At 45.2% G+C, this 17,534-nt stretch overlaps 1 protein-coding gene across 2 annotated transcripts; it reads left to right on the top strand.

Moving 5' to 3' along the window:
• Positions 1-2,042: 2,042 nt before the first annotated feature.
• On the top strand, positions 2,043-17,350 carry LOC307131081 (uncharacterized protein). Of its 2 annotated transcripts, XM_079824526.1 has the most exons (4): positions 2,043-2,105; positions 3,347-3,557; positions 15,718-16,062; positions 16,147-17,350. In XM_079824526.1, the coding sequence occupies exons 2-4, from the start codon at positions 3,398-3,400 to the stop codon at positions 17,091-17,093; spliced, it is 1,452 nt and encodes a 483-aa protein (XP_079680652.1). In that variant the 5' UTR covers positions 2,043-2,105; positions 3,347-3,397; the 3' UTR covers positions 17,094-17,350. The 2 variants fall into 2 exon arrangements, with proteins under 2 accessions (XP_079680652.1, XP_079680651.1); XM_079824525.1 differs by having other exon boundaries at positions 15,718-17,350.
• Positions 17,351-17,534: the final 184 nt, after the last annotated feature.

Below are 17,534 nucleotides of genomic sequence, written 5' to 3'. Positions count from 1 at the left end.
AGAATTCATTGCTGTTACATGTCATTTGCATCTATGTCTGCTTCTTGGAAATGTGTTCATTGTTACTGCTTGTTTAATGCCAATTTTGTGTGTAAATTTGTTTACTTTCAATAAAAAAAATAAAAAAAAAACAAGTCTCGGTGAGTCCTTTGAAGGCAGCGTCGACCGCGCACTTCAAAGTACACGGCCTTCAAAGGATGCAGCCCCTGAATTGGGACACAGCTGATGTTTCTCCGTCGCTCTGCATATGTCATCTCCCTCATCGCTCTGATTGGTTTTAGGTCTATCCAATTGCGTCGAGAGGTATTTGAGCGACGCCCCTTTGGAAATGATTTGTCTATGAAGCTTTGCCAGACCATAGCTCAGTTACTACTGAGAATGGTCTGGTTTTAACCAGGCTAGTTAGTTAGGCTATATTTAAATGAGATCTATTGACTGATAGGTATAGACAGTGACAGATAGGATAGATATAGTGACACATTCATATGTTAGATAGTGACAGATAGCACAGCATAAGTGAGATATAGAATTATATAGAGTCATAGGTGATATATAGATATATTCATAGAATAGATAAAAATTGGAGGCTCCACATAAGAGATGCCGTACATTTTTTTATTGCTGAACAAGTAATAATTTACAAACAGCATGGCAATAACAGAACATTTTTGTATTACAAAATACAGATCAGGTGCTTGAAAGTACAGTAGAAAAATATATCAGATGCCGTACATCTGTGGTGTGGGAGCATTTCCATTTGGAAACACCAAAGTGAGCTGTGTGTATTGTTATAGGCAGCTAGCCTTGATGCACCATTTGAGGAGCACTCATCCTGGCATTTTGGAGGGTGCAGACTCAGGGCACAACAAGTCCCCCTTCAACAGCAGAGCAAATAATATTTTGGTAACACTTTACAATAAGGTTCATTAGTTAACTACATTAGTTTACATGAACTAATAATGAACTGCACTTAAAAAGCCTTTATTTATCTTTGTTCATGTTAATTTCAACATTTACTAATGCATTATTAAAATCTTGTTAACATTAGTTAATGCACTGTGAACTAACATGAACAAACCATGAAGGGCTGGATTTTTATTAACTAACGTTAACAAAGATGAATTAATGCTGAACAGAGGTGTTGTTCATGGTTAGTTCATGTTAACTAATGCATTAACTAATGTTAACTAATACAACCTTATTGTAAAGTGTTACCAATATTTTTTATAAAATAATATAAAAATGTTATGTAACAAATGTGACACATTGTGGCTTTATTCATTTTAATAATGTTCATTTTTCACGGCCACAAAAAAAAAACAGTTAATCACAATGAGGAGGCTACAGGTTACACAACCAAGATCATGTAGTTGTCAGACAGATGTTAAAAACAGATGTTTTTGATAAAATCCGAGAGCTCACTGACCTCTCTATAGAAATCAAATCAATTAACACTGTCATTTCCTAGAAAGGAAGTAAAGACATTAGTAAAACAGTCCATGTGACTGCAGTGGTTCAACCTTAATGTTATGAAGTGACGAGAATACTTTTTGTGTGCAAACAAATGAACAAAAATAATGACTTTATTCAACAATGTCTTCTCTTCTCTGTCACTCAAAAATTATTGAGATTTTATATTACATATTTATTATTTAATAATATATTTATCATTGAGAATATCTAGATGTAGATCTATATATCTACATATTTAGATGTAGAATCTTAGTCTACATCTAAAAATCATCAGTCATAATTAGTACACTTATTTTCAGGTATTTTTAGACTCAAATGAACTTTATAATGAATATATTAATATATTATATAAATAATGTATTCCCCTAAACAATACAGTTTTAACTTTTAGACAAAGTCTCTCAGTCTTTATTAGTTTCCTAATATTTTCAACACATCATTGAACAACATGTATTTAACCAATACATTCAACTCTGAATTACTGTCATCTCTTGTATTATTTCTATTTGTGCACTTCTGTGAATGGAGACTGTAGAGTGTAGTGAGTGTGTGAACGGGACTTTTATTTTGGTGTGGTGATGTGACGTCATAAGGCCGCGCTCCTGCATCTGTTGTGATTCGGCTGAAGAAAGGTTTGTGTTTTAAGTGTTTAAAACTATAGAAACCATCTGCAAAGTTTTACAATCAACGCAGATCGAATTATTTATTATGAAATGTAGCATTGCATTGCTTTATCTAACATTTATTAACGTTGTGTGAGCAAAGTAACAGAAGGTGCGTCTCATTTCTATATTGTAAATCAGTTCATCATATAAACATGAGTTCAGTCTCTGGAGAGTAGAGATGATGAGAGAAACTGAGCTTTATCACACTCTCTAGTGTTCATTATTAGTGTGTAGTGCTAGTGTTGAGTGTGACTGAGACTGAACTAGAGCTGATAGAGACTCAGTTCATCATATAAACATGAGTTCAGTCTCTGGAGAGTAGAGATGATGGAGAAACTGAGCTTTATCACACTCTCTAGTGTTCATTATTAGTGTGTAGTGCTAGTGTTGAGTGTCACTGAGACTGAACTAGAGCTGATAGAGACTCAGTTCATCATATAAACATGAGTTCAGTCTCTGGAGAGTAGAGATGATGGAGAAACTGAGCTTTATCACACTCTCTAGTGTTCATTATTAGTGTGTAGTGCTAGTGTTGAGTGTTACTGAGACTGAACTAGAGCTGATAGAGACTCAGTTCATCATATAAACATGAGTTCAGTCTCTGGAGAGTAGAGATGATGGAGAAACTGAGCTTTATCACACTCTCTAGTGTTCATTATTAGTGTGTAGTGCTAGTGTTGAGTGTTACTGAGACTGAACTAGAGCTGATAGAGACTCAGTTCATCATATAAACATGAGTTCAGTCTCTGGAGAGTAGAGATGATGGAGAAACTGAGCTTTATCACACTCTCTAGTGTTCATTATTAGTGTGTAGTGCTAGTGTTGAGTGTCACTGAGACTGAACTAGAGCTGATAGAGACTCAGTTCATCATATAAACATGAGTTCAGTCTCTGGAGAGTAGAGATGATGAGAGAAACTGAGCTTTATCACACTCTCTAGTGTTCATTATTAGTGTGTAGTGCTAGTGTTGAGTGTTACTGAGACTGAACTAGAGCTGATAGAGACTCAGTTCATCATATAAACATGAGTTCAGTCTCTGGAGAGTAGAGATGAGAGAAATTAAATAAATATATAGTGTTTGTGTAATTTGTTTTCTTTTATTAGTTTGTAGTGCTAGTTTTGAGTGTTACTGAGACTGTTGATACTGAACTAGAGCTGATTGAGACACTCAGAGATTTAATGTGGATTTATTTTTCGTCTTAAACAGGACAAACACACAGAAAAAGTCCTGGAGAAGCGGCTGAGATCATTAATAAAGATGATGTTTATTAAAGAGGAGAGTGAAGACCTGAGGATTGAAAATGTATTCAGTTTGAAACATGAAGAAACTGAGGAACAAACAGAGAAAGAGGAGAGAGAAGACATGAAGATTGAAGAAACATTGAGTGTCAAACATGAAAAAACTGAAGAACACACAGGTTGGTTTCATTCTCAAAGCTGAACTCACTCATTTGATATTTTCAAGTCTACACGCTCACAGATCCTCTCATTATAACAAGCAAAGCTTATACTCAATGTAAATAATTTTTTGTGCTGTTAGATTCATTGGTTTATAGAGGGATTTTCTGTCGATCACTATAACAGCTGCACTGCTTGCTTTCTGTAGTCTATACTACATTCACAATTTGAAGAAAAGTTTTGTCATGTTTCTTAAGAGGACCAACGTCCACATATACCGCAAAGTTTCAGGAATGACGAACGCTTTTAATTGACTGAATCCGCTTTCCTGTTCCGCTAGTTGCTCCTGAAATGGCCTAGACCAGGTAAACCCAGCCCAAACTGCAGGCGATTTGATTTCGGCCTGTACCTCAGGCTGGAAACTTGTACATATTTCTATACTGCTTCTGTTACAAATTTGCGGGGACCAATCAGAAACCGGCTTATTCACCTGGCGCGCTATTGGCGGGTTTAACACAATGACGGATAGTTCGGTGCGCGCGTGTAACCGAGTGCAATCTTTAACAGTTCAGTCGTCTTGTTTCAAGAACCGAACACACTTCAATCTGAGTTCCCACACTCGCCCCCAGGGTATTTGTAACTTGCTTTTGCAAAATCTTTGCACTCACATCTAGAGCTACACTTATGTCAATAACCAGTCAAGAAACTAAGATGTTAAAGGGATAGAAACTTCTGTCATCATTTACTCCCCCTCAAGTTGTTCCAAACCTGTATGAGTTTCTTTGTTCTGCTGAACACAAAAGAAGATATTTTGAATAATGTTTGTAACCAAGCAGAGAGAGCAACCATTGACTACCATAGTATTTTTAGTCAATGGTTGCTCTCTCTGCTTGGTTACAAACATTATTAAAAATATCTTCTTTTGTGTTCAGCAGAACAAAGAAACTCATACAGGTTTGGAACAACTTGAAGGTGAGTAAATAATGACAGAAGTTTCATTTTTTGGTGAACTATCCCTTTAACAAGTAAAACGTGACAGACATATTCTCTTCCATTTCTACTCTGTTAAAGAAAAGTTGTAATGTTAGCTTTTAGACACATCAAAGGGGGAATTTCCTTAGGCCAGATTTTGCTCCTGATTAGATTAGATTAGATTAGATTCAACTTTATTGTCATTATACAAGTACAAGGCAACGAAATGCAGTTTAGGTCTAACCAGAAGTGCAATAGCAGCAAGTGCAGGATATACAATGGTTGCGTAAGTGCAGGGCATGGAAATGTACTGAATATATATAAATATGTATAAATAAAGAGATGGTTATTACTATAAACAGAACTGAATTTACAGGTGAATATATACAGTGAGTAAATATACAGATGGCTATTACTATAAACAGAATTTTACAGATAGAGGTATACAATAATATGTTAGGCTAATATGAGGAATATAGCAGTGGATTAAGGTAGTGCAATAAATTATGGACAGAGCTATCCGAAAGAAAGTGTAAAAGTGCAGTGGAAAGTGGTTGCATATTACAGTTAGAAGTACGGTGCAAAATGCAAACAGTGGTACTATAAATACAGTCGGCAGTGCAAATGAGCATAATCCAGTAAAGATATGGTGGTGCAAAATGTCCTTGAGGATGCTGCGAGCTCGATGCAGACAGCGTTTCTTCTGGATGTGCTTGATGGCAGGTAGTGGAGCACGACATGTCCGCCGAGATGTGGATCCCCAGGAACTTGAAACTGGAGACGCGCTCAACAGCCATTCCATTGATGTGGATGGTGTCGTGTGTGCCTCTTGACTCTTTCCTGAAGTCCACAATGAGCTCCTTCGTTTTGGTGGTGTTGAGGAGCAGGTTATTATCAGCGCACCATGTGGCCAGGTGCTGGATCTCCTCCCTGTAGGCAGTCTCATCGTTGTTGCTGATGAGACCAATCACCGTAGTGTCGACCGCAAACTTGACGATGGAATTAGATCCATACACAGGCTTGCAGTCAGAGGTGAAGAGGGAGTAGAGAAAAGGACTTCGCACACAGCCCTGTGGTACACCAGTGTTGAGTGTGATGGATGTGGAGCAGGTGAATCCTGAACGAACATTCTGGGGTCTGTCAGTTAGGAAGTCCAAAATCCAGTTACACATTGAAGTGTTGATGCCCAGGTCTCCAAGTTTGGCTATTAACTTGGTTAGTATGACAGTGTTGAATGCTGAGCTGAAGTCAACAAACAGCATGCGTGCATACGTGTTCTTATGGTCCAGATGGGTGAGCACAGAGTGCAGTGCCATGGAAACTGCATCCTCTTTGCTCCTATTGCTGCGGTAGGCAAACTGGTGTGAGTCCAATGTGGATGGTAGAGAGTCTTTTAGGTGTTCCAGGACCAGCCGCTCAAAGCACTTCATAACGATGGGTGTGAGTGCTACAGGGCGGTAGTCATTAGGGCACCTCGGGCTGGAGTGTTTCGGCACTGGCACAATGGAAGTGCGTTTAAAGCATGATGGTACAGCTGCTTGGGCAAGAGACAGGTTGAAAATGTCTGTAAAAACCCCAGCGAGCTGCTCCGCACATGCCCTGAGAACACGTCCAGGGATGTTGTCTAGTCCAGCAGCCTTGTGTGCGCTGATCCGGCTCAGTGCCTTGCAGACATCTGTGGAGGAGAGTGTGATTGGTGGGTGGTCAGCTGAGGGTTTGAGCTTGGTGGCAGTTTCTCTGTTGTCTCTTTCAAAACGAGCATAGAAGTAATTTAGCTCGTTCAGGAAGTTGACTGCGGGAAGTTGACATCAGTGGCTGCGGGGGTGGACCGGGTTTGTATTCGCTGATGGCCTGAATGCCCTGCCACATGCGTCGAGGGTCAGAGTTGGAAAAGTGTCCCTCTATCTTTAGCTTGTAGCAGTGCTTGGCCTTTTTGATGCCCCTCTTCAGGTTTGCTCTGGATGTACTGTAGGCTTGTGCATCACCTGATCTGAAGGCAGTGTTGCGTGACTTCAGCAGGAGTCACACTTCCCTGTTCATCCAAGGCTTCTGATAAATGTACCCTATACAATAGCCTACTCATCAAACATTCAGTGTAAGTGTAAACACATGACATAACATTATTTAATATTTGAATCACAGCATTGACAACACAAGTGCATTTTACCTCAAACTTGCGACTAGTTAACTTTCTAAAGTAGCACTGACAAAATTATATTCTGAATTAAAAATATTTTTATACCACTTTTTAATGTGTGATTGTGTAAAGGTGTTCACGAGATGCCAACCTTTCGCGAACTTGCTTTCAACGGCGAACACTCGTTCTCATGGAGACGGCGGTGTGCACGGAGTGGAGGGGCTGTGTGTGTGTGTGTTGTGTGTGTGGCGCGCAGGGGCGTAAATCGCAGAGTGGATGGGGGGGACAGGACCCCCCCTATCTGAGGGCTGTCCCCCCCTAAAAACCATGCTGAGTATTGTAAATAATATAACAATATATATTTAAAATAAATGTGTAAGTAGTAAAACAATACAAACGCAAACGGGACACAAAAATGCGTTTTAAGTTTAGAAACATTTTGAGTCCCCCCTTGCCTCACAGTGGTTTGATCCACCTTGCACCTCAACTAACGTTACATAGAACGTAGAAAAACTACCACACAGCAGACAGCAGTTGTGAAACACCAGTAAGTCAAGGCTATTTTATTCACTTTAAACGTCAGATGAAGTGATTCTTTTCTCTTTAATACAGATTAGGCAAAACACTGTTAACATCACTTGCCCACCGCCGCACCGCACCGCCCCGCTCCACTGTATAGTAATAAAATCATTGAGTTCAGTTAGAGAACTGACAAAACAATTAAAAACTGAACGTGTCTGCTCAATACAGCACGAGCCGAACGAGCAAAATAGCTGACAGACAAGATTATCGAAGATTTGGTTTCAAAGTGTAAAAGCGCCTATTTAAGGGAGTGTGTCATTGTACTGTTTTGTTGTTGTGTTTTTCATTACGAATATTAGGCTAATGAACCCAAAATTCAAGCAACCCGCCCCCAAATTAAAAAAATTGACTAATTCTAAACCGAAAGTTCTGTCAGATCTGTGTAGGGTTTTGCTCAATATGATGATAAGGGGCAGATCTGAGGGCTTGCTGCAGTTGAATATCTGAATATCATAGTATAAAATACTATGTGGAGGACGCAAGATAATTTAATAATTATAATATGACTGCGTGGTGAACCTTAATCGTATTTAAACTACTATCGTGTTGTGTTGTTGGTCAGATAAAATGACAGAGAAAAGAAAAACGGAGATTAGATTATTAGATAATTTTTCAGTGCACCAAATAGATAATTTTTTTTGTGGTACACACATCCTTACACGTACGATTTTGGCTGTATTATTTGTGTCCCCTTCAAAAATTGCTCTTGAGAAATTTCATGTTTATTGTCCCCCCCAACTTTTAGATTAAATTTACGCCCCTGGTGGCGCGTGTGTATGTTAGAGAGACGCGTGAGTGAGAGACGCAGGGGAAGGAAATGCAGCTGAAGGTTATTTGCTCTATGAAAGACATTGATGAAGACGAAAACTAAGGACATTTAATCTCTAATTTTATTTTAGTTAGTTTTGCCAAACACACATTACAGTTTTGGTTAGTTACCATTTTTTTGTAATGCCTCGTTTTTATTTTTATTTCAGTTAACGACAACCCACCTAGTTTTCGTTTTTTCGTTCGCTTTCGTTAACGATTATAACCTTGGTAACGATGAGACGAGATGAAGTTACTTGCAGTAGTGCTCCGGTCTGCAACGCTGTATCATCTTGACAGCACAACGACTCTTTGTACTTCTGTCCAACTTCCGACTTTTCGGCTATTTTTTTGTAGCTGGATATAAATCATTTGTTGCGTCTAAATATGAATGAGGATAGGGTTATTGATAAATCGAATTGTTATTGTGGTTCTTATTATAATTTAGGGGGGCTTAGGAACATTTTGGGGTAGCTTCAGCCCCCCTAAAATAGGCCTAACGACGTCCCTGATTCTGAGGATACATTACAACTTAACCTGTTAGTGATGTCTTGATTATTTTCTAAATCCTCTGCGAATGTTGCTTGTCAGACTGTATGAACATAATCCCTGATGTAATACATGTCACACTGTAGGATCTCAGTTGTCTATGTCAGACTGTACGACAGTCAGACGCGAAAAACGGACGCAAGCAAGAGACTCGTACGGACTGAGTTTTACGTCATCAATCCGTGACACGTTCAGTAACGGTGAGCCGCATTCACAGACACAATGGTAGCGTTCAGCAAACAACAAAAACAAGCGCTGACATTTTTCATTCACCTGACTCTTTTCGACATGTTCCCTGGTGTGCAGCTGAAGCTTGACCTAACAGAATTAAAGGGGTGGTAAAACACATTCTTTCGAAGGCTTGATTGTGTTTGTGGGGTGCACTGTAACGTGTTCATGCTTCGTTTGAAAAAAAATTCATTATTTTTCATAAATTTTACCTTTATTCTACACTGCTCTGTCCCTCTTTGTAAAAACGGTCTGATGGTTTCCGGGTTGTATGAAGCCAGTCCCTCAAAAATACACAATGGGCTCAGATTGGTTAGCTGGCCCAGTGTGTTGTGATTCGCTAACCGCCTAGTGCACGTTTGTCGGAAACGTCACGCCCCTTACCTTTACCGGTAGACTATGCTTTGGGTAGTACTAAAAACAATGGCATCAATAAAACCATACCAATTTGAGCCCGAATCTGACCCAGACAATTTTAGTGAAGATGATCGAGCAGAACCTGTTCAGTCCTCAAGAGTAAAGACTGCGGATCTATAGTGATCGCTACTGAATGGCACCGTTACTTTTGTATTTTTCGAACGACTATAGCCAGATATCTGTCGCAAGAATGAACTCTAAACATTGGCTTTACTAGTAGCCAAATCAAACACAGAACCATGTTTAGCATGCCTGTAGATAAACAATACATAAAAGCTCTAATCAAAGAATAATTTACACTAATGCCAAGTTCGCTGTTGAGATTTTTAAAAAAGTTTGTAACGTTAGGTGTTTGTCGGATAACGTTAAGTATGAATGAGCATTTAACAAACTGGTTTGCTGAGCCAAACAGCGTTATCATCTGTTTACTTCCTTGCCACAACGTACAATTAACAATATAGACTATTACAGGAAAACACATCAACGAAAATCATAAAACATACTTACAGGTTGTGGCCCGTAAACAGCTTCTGTTTTTTAATCCATCCTTCAGGACAAGCCGCTGTGCGAATCCTGCATTGAACTCGCGAAGATTGTGGAAGCTTTCCTCCGTGAATATTGCAGCGGGAGCCCTGGCAGTGTTTGTCTCGTGCAGCTGAACCGCGGCTCGTGTATTGCAAATACAGACGAATATTGTCCATTATGTCACATTTTCCGGTCTTCTCATCCGACCCCTGTTCCCCTCTGTCTCATACACACACGCATATAACATGTTGTATATTAAACGCACTGCAACGCACCCCCGTCCCTAGGAAGGCTGAACAAAGTGGACCTGCAACTTTGTTGATGAAAATAACAGCGTTTCGTCGGCATTGCGGCAACAACACTCCAGCCTACTAACCACAACAACGCTTCCCCGCGGCGATACAAAATGCCCCCCCCCCCCTTTTTTAAATATTCTTGGAGGAGGGGTTTATGTAAATATTGGGGCTGGTGATGTCAGAGACCCTGGAGGAATGTCTAGTAGTCCCTACTGGCCGTTTGCTGTAGTCCTTAGAAATTGATTTCTTTAAAAGCAAATATCTCCCTTTGCTTTAAACTTTGAACATTGTAACTTTGCAGATGTTGTTTATGCTCAAACAGCAACATTACACATTAGCTAAAGTTAGAAAAGTCAAATCGTGGTTTACCAACCCTTTAAATAGCAAAACGAATCATAATATCTGTCAGAAAAATCGCAATTAGATATTTTCCACAATTCGCAAAGCCCTATATTCCAAACCACTTCAATAACAATTGTGGCAGTGTCCTGAACACATAGAATCCAAACATGATGAAAAGTGAGTTTGTAAATTTTCCTAAAGAAATGTAACGTCTCGGTTACGGATGTAACCCTCGTTCCCTGAGGAGGGAACGGAGACGTAACGTTAGTGACTAACGAATGGGGGTTTCGCTTAGAAGCCTATCAACTTCGAGTTTTGAGAAAACGCCCAATGGCATGCCAATGCCATGGGGCATGCGGAATTTGCATACGTAGCTCCGCCTCACTGCGTGAGTATATAAGGAAGTACGAGGCAATATCGCATTATGTTACCTGCTTGAGGAGCCAAGACTGAACTCCTGCGTTCCAGGCAACACAGCTCGATGTGGCAAGGGGACGTTACGTCTCCGTTCCCTCCTCAGGGAACGAGGGTTACATCCGTAACCGAGACGTTCCCTTTCGTTCAGTCACTACGACGTAACGTTAGTGACTAACGAATGGGGGTCCCAATATAATCCCGCCACTCAGCTGTCTTCCAGTGCCCTGCGTAAGTGTGAGTACCCTGTCGTAAGACTAGTACGGACGAAGGACTCCCTCTTAACACAGGATTACCAAGGTACACTGGGAAGCATATCCCAGTGAGGGAATGCCAAAGATGCCTACCCGTGGGGAGGACTTAAGAGACACATATGACCCGGAGAGGGTTGCATATGGAAGATCTCTAGGGTACCAGCCGAAGGTGGATTTTTAACCCTAGGGATGGCGGGGACACGCCAAGGGAAGAAACCCGCTCACTGCGGAGACTTACGGTGAAATACACATGTGGGGGTCGCCGGAGGGAACCATGCACATGGGGCACCTGGCCGGACATGAGGGTCTGGGCTCGAAAGGGCAGACTGAACTTATGTCGGCGTCGACAGTGCTGGAGGAGCTCAGGGCTCTCGGGGAGCTCACCTGAGGAAATATCGCACGTATCCAGTCCGTGGAGTGGAGTGGCGAGCAAGCGAAGACACCTGAGCCTGGCCCATCACCGGCCCCTCGGTGGGGCGAGTACATAGTCGGACACTGGCTCCACTCGGAGATTGTAGAATCTGGCGAATGTGTTGGGTGTCGCCCAGCCTGCAGCTCTGCAGATGTCTGCTAGCGAGGCGCCATGCGCTAGAGCCCAAGAGGAGGCCACACTCCGGGTGGAGTGTGCCCTCACACCAAGGGGACATGGTCGGCCTTGCTGCTGGTAAGCCAAAGCAATGGTGTCCACAATCCAGTGAGACAGCCTTTGCTTCGAGAGAGCACTTCCCTTCCGCTCTCCACCATAAAAGACAAAGAGCTGGTCTGAGGTCCTGAAACACTGCGTCATGTCTACGTAGGCGCGGAGGGCGCGTACTGGACAGAGCAATGCCAAGGCTGGGTCTGCCTCCTCCAAAGGCAGCGCTTGCAGGTTCACCACCTGGTCCTTGAACGGAGTGGTGGGAACCTTGGGCACACATCCAGGCCGGGGTCTCAGGATCACGTGAGAGTTAGCCGGCCCGAACTCCAGGCACGCTTCGTCAACCGAAAATGGCTGCAGGTCCCCGACCCTCTTAACGGAGGCCAATGCGGTCAGCAGAGCTGTCTTCATGGACAGAAACTTAATATCAACCGACCGCAAGGGCTCAAAGGGAGGTCTCTGCAGAGCAGTTAACACTACTGCGAGGTCCCAAGAGGGTACGAGAGGAGAGCGAGGAGGATTCAGTCTCCTAGCTCCCCTCAGAAACCTGATGACCAGGTCGTGCTGATTTACCTTTTTGTTCTCCAAGAGATCGTGGTGGGCAGATATTGCGGCCACATATACCTTGAGGGTGGAGGGAGACAGCCTTCGCTCCAGCCCCTCTTGGAGAAACTAAAGCACGGACCCGATCGGGCATTTCCAGGGGTCTTCTTGGCGGGAAGATCACCAGGTGACGAAGAGGTTCCACTTCAACGCATAGGCATGCCGAGTGGACTCTGCCCTAGCGGAAGTGATGGTGGCGACCACCGTAGGCGGTAGGCCACTCAAACCTGCCGCGTCCCGTCTAGGAGCCACACGTGGAGGCTCCAAAGGTCGGGACGCGGGTGCCAATGGGTGCCCCGTCTCTGAGTAAGGAGGGTCAGAGGAATAGGCCAGGGAGGGGCTGTCGCAAGGAGTATGAGTTCGGGGAACCAGGTCCGGCCGTGCCAGTACGGGGCGACCAAAAGGACCTGCTCCTTGTCCTCCCTGATCTTGCACAGAAGCTGTGCGAGTAGGCTCACTGGGGGGAACGCATATTTGCGTAGGCCCCGCGGCCAGCTGTGCGCCAGTGCATCCGTGCCGAGCGTGCCCTCGGACAGGGAATAATACAGGCTGCAGTGGGAAGAGTCGTGGGAGGCAAACAGATCTACCTGTGCGTCGCCGAACTGTTCCCAAATCAGCTGAACCGTCCGGGGATGGAGTCTCCATTCTCCCGGGAGAGGCTGAACCCGCGAGAGCTCGTCGGCTGCGAGGTTCAGGACTCCCGGAATATGGACAGCACGAAGGGACCTCAGGCGCTTCTGACTCCATAGGATGAGATGGCGGGCGAGTTGAGACATACGGCGGGAGCGTAGACCGCCCTGGTGGTTGATGTACGCTACTACGGCCGTGTTGTCTGTCCGGACAAGCACATGTTGGCCCTTCAGCAACGCTCGGAAGCGGTGCAGGGCGAACCGTACTGCCAGCAACTCGAGGCAATTGACATGCAGGAGGCGCTGGGGTTCTGTCCAGGAGCCCGCGGCTGCTTGTCCATTGCACATGGCACCCCAGCCCGTGGCAGAGGCATCCGTCGATACGACAACATGCCTGGAAACTCGTTCTAAGGGCACACCGGCCCGTAGAAAGCTGAGGTTCGACCACGGGGTGAGTGTCTGTAAGCAGGCCCGAGTCACTTGGACCCGGAGCGTGCCAGACTGCCATGCCCATCTCGGGACTCGATCGCGAAGCCAGTGCTGAAGCGGTCTCATATGAAGCAATCCGAGCGGCGTTACCGCGGCTGCAGATGCCATATGCCCCAGGAGCCTCTGAAATAGTTTCAGTGGAACCGCACTCTTGCTCTCGATTTGTCGGAGGCAAGTCAGCAGAGACTGCGCGCGCTCGCTCGAAAGCTGCGCGTACATGGCGACCGAGTCGATCTCCATACCGAGAAAAGAGATCCTCTGCACGGGGCAAAGTTTGCTCTTTTCCCAGTTGACCCGAAGGCCCAGACGGGCTAAGTGGTGGAGAACCAGATCTCTGTGTCCGCAAACCTGCTCTCGAGAGTGGCCTAGTATGAGCCAGTCGTCGAGGTAGTTCAGGATACGGACCCCGTGCTGCCGAAGGGGCGCAAGGGCTGCCTCGGCGATCTTCGTGAAGACGCGAGGGGACAGAGATAACCCGAATGGGAGAACCGCGTACTGGTATGCCCGCCCCTCGAAAGCAAACCGTAGGAACGGTCTGTGTCGAGGAAGGATGGAGACATGGAAGTAGGCGTCCTTCAGGTCGATCGCTGCAAACCAATCGTATGGACGAACGCATTCGAAAAGGCGTTTCGCAGTCAACATCTCGAACGGAAGCCGGTGAAGGGATCGGTTCAAGATGCGAAGGTCCAGGATTGGCCGTAACCCACCGGTTTTCTTGGGTACAATGAAGTAGGGGCTGTAGAACCCCGACCTCATTTCGGCTGGAGGGACAGGCTCGATCGCACCCTTCGCCAGTAGAGTGGCAATCTCCGCACGCATGACGGGGGCATGGGCCCCGGTCACGGTATAGCGGACTCCCCTGTAACGGGGAGGAGCCTGCGCGAACTGAATCGCGTAGCCGAGCCTGACGGTCCGGGCAACCCAGCGGGACAGCCCCGGAAACTGAAGCCAGGCTTCCAGAGACTGCACCAACGGGGTCATACGGACAGTAGGCGTACCCTGGGTGGGGCAGCAAGGCAGCGTTACCGGCGCGGACAGGGGAGGCTGTTGGGCGTCCCGGGGTCGGAGCACGGTTAACGGCTGCGCCCTGACAGAGGAGACCAGGGAAGGACTCGCGTTCCACTGGGGTCTGCTCTGCCAGGGGGCTGGCGACAGAGAGGGATGCGAGTGGCGAGACCCGAAGGTGGCGCGCACTGTCACCACCGGTCTCTGGGTGCTCAGAGACAGGAACATGAGTTCTTCCCAAGCGCTGCTAGCCCGGGGGCCAGCAGCGGAAGGATTTTCCCCCGGCCCTCCACCGGGGGAAGGAGAGGCCCTGCTACCATCCCCTGGGAAGAACTGGAACCCATCTCTGAGTTGTCCACCTCCATCCTGGCTTTTTGTATAATTAAATGATTACTTCGTGCTACAATAATTGTATAAGAGGGGGGCGTGGCCCGAGGAATGAACGTCGGGGGTCTTAATACCACAGCACCGCCCTCAGGTCACCCTGGCCACCAGCCAAAGTACCATCTCACTCGGGGACGGTAGATTGGGGTGTGGCAGAGGGGACTCTCTCTCCTCACGGAGATCATTGAGTCTCGACCGTGACATGGTCACGCCCCCGCAATGGAAACGTGACACATCCGCAAACACTGCCCGTGCGTGCTGAAGCCCAAACACGCTCGAGCAGTGAATGCGTCCACAGACAGCAGCGGAAAATCGATCGCACCCGGAAGTGCACGGGCGAGCCGTCTTGAAAAAGACGTGCCACGCGCAAGCTCTTTTTGTGAGAGGAAAACCTTGCAGTCGATGCCGAAGCGCCCAGGGAAACACACACCAGCTGTCAGGCGGACCACTGCACAGATCAGCAGGCAGGAAGTATGCGATCACTGGAACGGGCCGTCACACCAACACCGACTGGAAAGCTGCTCGTCTCGAAGAAGCTGACAGAGTCTCAGAAGGCTGTAGGAGTGAAGAGGTAGGTACTCTTGGCTCCGAAAGCAGAACATAATGCGATATTGCCTCGTACTTCCTTATATACTCACGCAGTGAGGCGGAGCTACGTATGCAAATTCCGCATGCCCCATGGCATTGGCACGCCATTGGGCGTTTTCTCAAAACTCGAAGTTGATAGGCTTCTAAGCGAAACCCCCATTCGTTAGTCACTAACGTTACGTCGTAGTGACTGAACGAAAGGGAACCCCTCTTTCTTTAGCTTACTGGGTATAGGATGTAACATACATGTTTCTGGTTTAATGTCTTTGTCTGTTTTTTTGTGCCATTGAACTGGGGTTAACTTGTTTTTTGTCTCTTTTAGATCTGATGGCACTAAAAGTGGAGAGCCAAGAACTAAATAAAATGGAAGAGAAAGATCCGTATGGGCAACATCATGATTTCATAGCTGGAGAAAAATCTTTTAGTTGCTCACAGACTGAAAAGATTTCCTCACAAAAAAAGTCTGGAAAGAGTTTAATTGAAAAACAGCACCTTAAAGTCCACAGGAAAATGAACACTGGGGAGAAGCCTCACACCTGCCAGCAGTGTGGAAAGAGTTTCAGACGTAAAGGAAACCTTGAGGAACACATTCAAATTCACACTGGAGAGAAGCCTTACACCTGCCAGCAGTGTGGAAAGAGTTTCACTCGAAAAGGGCATCTTAAAGGCCACATGAGACTTCACACTGGAGAGAAGCCTTACCCCTGCCCACAGTGTGGAAAGAGTTTCGCTGATAAAGGGCATCTTAAAGGCCACATGAGAATTCACACTGGAGAGAAGCCTTACACCTGCCAACAGTGTGGAAAGAGTTTCACTGATAAAGGAACCCTTGGGAAACACATGAGAATTCACACTGGAGAGAAGCCTTACACCTGCCAACAGTGTGGAAAGAGTTTCACTCATAAAGAGTCTCTTAAAGTCCACATGAGAATTCACACTGGAGAGAAGCCTTACACCTGCCAACAGTGTGGAAAGAGCTTTACTCGAAAAGGGCTTCTTAAAGGCCACACGAGGCTTCACACAGGAGAGAAGCCTTACACCTGCCCACAGTGTGGAAAGAGTTTCACTCGTAAAGGTCATCTTAAAGTCCACATGAAAATTCACACCGGAGAGAAGCCTTACACCTGCCCACAGTGTGGAAAGAGTTTCACTCGTAAAGGAAACCTTCAGGAACACATGAGAATTCACACTGGTGAGAAGCCTTACACCTGCCCACAGTGTGGAAAGAGCTTCACTCAAAAAGGAACCATTCAGGAACACATGAGAATTCACACTGGAGAGAAGCCTTACACCTGCCAACAGTGTGGAATGAGTTTCACTCGTAAAGGTCATCTTAAAGTCCACATGAAAATTCACACCGGAGAGAAGCCTTACACCTGCCAACAGTGTGGAAAGAGCTTTACTCGAAAAGGGCTTCTTAAAGGCCACACGAGGCTTCACACAGGAGAGAAGCCTTACACCTGCCCACAGTGTGGAAAGAGTTTCACTCGTAAAGGTCATCTTAAAGTCCACATGAAAATTCACACCGGAGAGAAGCCTTACACCTGCCAACAGTGTGGAATGAGTTTCACTCATAAAGCAAACCTTGAGAAACACATGAGAATTCACACAGGAGAGAAGGCTTACACCTGCCAAGAGGTAATGACCCCTTCCTCTCAAAACATGACTCTGCACCAGTGCACAAAGCAAGATCCATAAAGACATGGAAGTGGAGGAACTTGACTGGCCTGCACAGAATCCTGACCTCAACCCGATAGAACGCCTTTGGGATGAATTAGAGCAGAGACTGAGAGCCAGGCCTTCTCTTCCAACATCAGTGCCTGACCTCACAAATGTGCTTCTAGAAGAATGATAAAATAAAATCCCATAAACACACTCCTAAACCTTGTGGAAAGCCTTCCCAGAAGAGTTGAAGCTGTTATATCCGCAAAGGACTGGCCAGGGTTAGTTCACCCAAAAATGAAATGTAATTTATTCCTCACCCTCATGCCGTTCCACACCCGTAAGACCTCCGTTCATCTTAGGAACACAAATGAAGATATTTTTGTTGAAATCTGAAGGCTCAGTGAGGCCTCCATAGGGAGCACAGAAATGTACACTCTCAAGATCCATTAATGTACTAAACACAATTTAAATCAG

The sequence above is a fragment of the Gobio gobio genome (genome assembly GCF_949357685.1).
Source record: "Gobio gobio genome assembly, chromosome: 1".
NCBI lineage: Eukaryota > Metazoa > Chordata > Actinopteri > Cypriniformes > Gobionidae > Gobio > Gobio gobio.
Note: the sequence above shows the minus strand (reverse complement) of the source record. Positions and strands in the feature narration are given on the sequence as shown.